Below are 4,387 nucleotides of genomic sequence, written 5' to 3'. Positions count from 1 at the left end.
GCCCTTGTCAATCTCCTGGCGGGGGGGGGTGGTGGGGTTTTCATGCCGTTTTCCAGCTCCTTCCTTCCCCTGATTACCACCTGCCAGGCGGCGGGTGATGGGGGGACACGGGGGGGTCCCCCTCTTCCTGCCCTTGCCCAGGAAAACCGTCCCCCGTGGGCAGCATCCCAGCAGCAGCCGTGTGGGAGCCCCTCTCTGCATGCCCCGGTGCAGGCTGATGGCAGGAGCCTCTGGGGGGGGCACGGTCTTGGGGTGCCCTCTCTGCTCAGAGTGCCCAGAGTCCCCTGGGGGGGGCCGCAATGGCCCCAGGGGCTGGTGTCCCCCTGGCCTGTGCCCACCCAGGATGGGGCTGAAGGGGGTTTGGGGCCGGGGAGGCTGTGCCCGCTGCCCTGTCCCTGTACCTGCATCGCAGGGGGTCCCAGGGGTCTCGGATGCTGCGCGGTGGCCCCCCCCAAGCCTCCACCAGCAGCTAATGGGGCCATGGGAACCTTCTAGCTGGGCACCTGCTTCCCCTGCCGACCCTCCTGTCCCCTACGTCCCCCTCCCCAGCCCCACTGCAGTGCTTGGGGAGGTGGCTGGGGGGCCATAGCGGGAGGCTGAGGTGGGGTCCTGGGGTGGGATACCAAGGCAGGGTGCTGGAGCGGGATGTCGGGGTAAGGTGCCAGAGTTGGATGCGCTGATGAGATGCCAGGACAGGCTGCTGAGACGGGATGGCAAATTGGGATGGGGCAGGATGGCACAGTGGGGTGGGATAGGATGGCATGCTGGGAAGGGGATAAGATGGCACATTGGGGTGGGGATAGGATGGCATGCTGTGATGGGACAGGATGGCACACTGGGATGGGGCACCATGGCACACTGGGATGGGGACAGGATGGCATGCTGGGATGGGACTTGATGGCACACTGGGATGGGGACAGGATGGCACACCAGGATGCACCAGTCCCATGCAATGCCCAGGCCCTGCCGATGTGCTGCCTGCACGGGCAGGGCAGAGCCCAGGCACATTGGCAAGAGGGCCGGGAAATGTGCTGCCCCGTGCCAGGCCAATGGAGGCAGACGGCACAGAGGGACATGGTGGCTTGGCATGGCACACTGACCTGGTATAGCACAGTGTCCTGGCACGGCACGGTGGCCGTGCGTGGCATAGTGCCCTGGCACGGTGCAGTGAGCTGGCACAGTGCGGTGAGCTGGCATGGTGCAGTAGCCTGGCATGGTGGGGTGACCTGGCACAGCTCAGAGACTTACTGTGTTGTGGTGAGTTGGCACGGCAGTGACCCGGCACTGTGCGGTCACCAGGGCTGGGGCAGGGAGCTGGCACATCGCGGTGAGCTGCTGTGGCAAAGCCAGCTGGCACAGCGTGATGGCCGGGCACGGTGCAAAGCCAATATATGTGTGTGTGCACGCATGTGCCATGTGTGGGCTGCCCGTGCGCCCATGTGTGGCCACGCAGGGTGCCGGTGGCTGTGCCTGCCTTTGGCCGTGCACCGTGGGGTGGCCCACAGCTGGGATGGGACAGCAAGTTTGTCACCTCGGTGCCCAAAAGCACATGTGTGTGCAGGGGGACCCTGCGGTGGGGGTCCTGGGGAGCACGTCTGGCTGCGCCCCCAGGCGTGGGTCTGTGCATCCATGCACGCAGGAGTGTGCACCGTGATCCCCACACATGTGCAACCGTGATACCGTGCGTGTGCAACTGTGATCCCTCATGCTCTCCTCCCATCCCAGCCCCTAGGAACCAAGGGATGGCGTGGAGGGGGGGAGACATCAGGGGGTCCCTGGCACCGCGGTTTTGCCACACACCCCCTCCTGGTTTTGCCAGCACTGACCGCTGGGTTCTTTCCTTCCATCCCAGGTTTTTCCTCAAGTTTTTCCTCAAATGCAACCAAAACTGCCTGAAGAATGCGGGGAACCCCCGGGATATGCGGCGCTTCCAGGTAAATAGCGGGACCCCCTCCTCCTCCAAACCCTGCCCCACACACCGGGACTGCAGGAGGGGACGGGGTTGGAGACCTCATATATTTTCCCAAAGGGGACGAGGGGAATTAGGGACTCAATTCCCCATTCAGGGAGCCCATTCAGGGAATCGAGTCCCTAATTCCCCTCTCCCCCTTTGCAAATCCCAATTCCCCTCGATCCCTTTGCAAAACTCAATTCTCTTTGAACCCCTTTGCAAAACCCAGTTCCCCTTGATCCCTTTGTAAACCCCGATTCTCTTTGAACCCCTTTGCAAACCCCAATTCCCCTCGACCCCCTTTGCAAACCCCAATTCCCCTCGACCCCCTTTGCAAACCCCAATTCCCCTCGACCCCTTTGCAAACCCTAACTTAAAAACCCTAATTGCTCTTGAACCCCTCTGCAGCCCCCGTGTCCCCTCGCCCCCCACACACTCCCCCCGTGTCCCCTGACTGCAGCCGAGCTCTCCCCGCAGCAGCTGGAGGTTCGGGAGCGGAGCAGAGGGGGGGTCCGGCCCGTCCCCCACCCAGCACGGGCGCCTTCATTAGGGCCTCTCGTAAAGATATGATAATTGTGACATTTTTACATGATTAACGACCTATCCAATTTGCATAGCACCAAGCAGCTCCGGGAGAGCAGCCAAGTCCAGGCTGGAGGGGGGGAGCGGGGTGCAGGGGGGGGCACAGGGGATGGGCTGGGGTGTCCCCTGGGGTCCGGGGTCCCCCAGGCCGGTGACACGGTGACAGGCTGGTGCTGATGCCGGGCAGTGCCAGGGCCAGGGCCGGGGTCCTGTGGCGCTGCGTGTTGCACGGTTATGGGGGCACATGCGTGTGTGCACATGTAGGTATGCATGCACACGCATGCACATGTATGCATGCACGTGTGCACACAAGTGCTCCTGCATGCACATACGTGTGGCACATGTACACATATGTGCACACAGGCGTGCACGACCACGCAGGTGCAGATTTGCACATACGTGTCACCACCAAGGCACAGAGGGTCCGGAGGGCACCTGTGACAGTCCTGGGATGCTCAGGGGTGTGGGGGGACACTAGAGATGAGCAGCGGGGTGAGGATCCCACCGTGGGGTGACATACCCACGGGGGGGGGGGAGGACCCTGTGGAGTCCCCGTGGGGAAGGGCACGCCAGCCCCCGTCCTCTGCGGTGGCCCTGAGCCGGCTGTCCCGCAGGTGGTCGTGTCAACGACGGTGAACGTGGACGGCCACGTCCTGGCTGTGTCTGACAACATGTTTGTCCACAACAACTCCAAGCACGGGCGGCGGGCACGGCGCCTTGACCCCTCCGAAGGTGAGTCCCTACCGGGCGCCCGGCATGCCCACGCACACAGAGCACGTGCCCACGCACGCGCGTGTGCCCTGCCCCGGCACGTGTGCATGGCCGCGTGGAGGGGCAGACAAGCGTCCCTGCCGGTGGGTGCTGCTCCTACCGTGGCATCCCCTGTCCCGGCTGTGCCAGAGCCCAGCCCCATGGCCGTGTGTGCCCCACAGCGCCGGGGCAGCCCCATGGCCACGTGCACCCCACGATGCCAGGGCAGCCCCGTGGCCGTGCCTGCCCCACGGTGCTGGAGCAGCCCCAGAGATTGTGTCCCCATGCCGGGACCCCCGAGGAGGGGATGCCTGTGCCCCAGCTCTGCCCCACACCGCTCAGAGGCTGCAGCTCCCCCAGCCCTGGCACAGCCCCGGGCAGCCCTGGAGGTGGGCACCCAGCGCCATATTTATGCCTTGTACGTCTGTCCGTCCGCCCAGCACACACACACGGCCTCTCCATCTGCCTGCCGTGCACCTGCGTTTTCTGTCTGTCCCTTCCTTCCTCTGTCCGTCCCACGCATGCAGGCTGTCCTGCCCTCCTGGGTGCTCTCTGTCCATCCACTGTTCTGTCCGTCCGTGCATCCGCCACGTCTGTCTGTGTCCCTCCGTCCACTGCATACGTGCCCCGTCCACCCATCTGACCTATTTGCTCTCCGTCCGTCTGTCCTGTGCGTGCTCTTTCCACCGATCCGCTCCCCATCCCCCCGTCCGTCCCCTGCATGCGCTCTCCCTCACCATCCCCATCTGTGTCCATGCATCCGTGGCCACCCGTGTCTGTCGTCCCCCCCCTCACCGCTGCCTGGTTCTCACTTTCTGCCTCTGCTCTCCCTCTCTGCCTTCTCTCCCCCAGCCTTGCGCCCCCGGCCCCGACCCTGGCGTCCCCCGATCCCGCCCCACGTGCCCCCACACTCACTGCTGCCCTGTCTCTCCCCTCCCGCCCGAAGCAGCCACCCCCTGCATCAAAGCCATCAGCCCCAGCGAGGGCTGGACCACCGGAGGTGCCACCGTCATCGTCATCGGCGACAACTTCTTCGATGGGCTGCAGGTCGTCTTCGGCACCATGCTGGTGTGGAGTGAGGTAGGGGGGGGTGAAGGGGGGGGG

The 4,387-nt window shown here is 64.6% G+C and overlaps 1 protein-coding gene across 1 annotated transcript in view; it reads left to right on the top strand.

Moving 5' to 3' along the window:
- Positions 1-4,387, top strand: part of LOC104840102 (transcription factor COE1-like) — a 17,580-nt gene that overhangs the window by 9,472 nt on the left and 3,721 nt on the right. Inside the window, exons 7-9 of the mRNA XM_010580819.1 lie at positions 1,853-1,934; positions 3,148-3,265; positions 4,230-4,363. Coding sequence (XP_010579121.1) covers positions 1,853-1,934; positions 3,148-3,265; positions 4,230-4,363 — 334 coding nt within the window. The remainder of the gene's footprint in view (positions 1-1,852; positions 1,935-3,147; positions 3,266-4,229; positions 4,364-4,387) is intronic.

The sequence above is a fragment of the Haliaeetus leucocephalus genome, unplaced genomic scaffold, assembly GCF_000737465.1.
Source record: "Haliaeetus leucocephalus isolate CR32 unplaced genomic scaffold, Haliaeetus_leucocephalus-4.0 Scaffold741, whole genome shotgun sequence".
Classification (NCBI taxonomy): domain Eukaryota; kingdom Metazoa; phylum Chordata; class Aves; order Accipitriformes; family Accipitridae; genus Haliaeetus; species Haliaeetus leucocephalus.
This window is presented reverse-complemented; position numbering and strand designations above follow the sequence as displayed.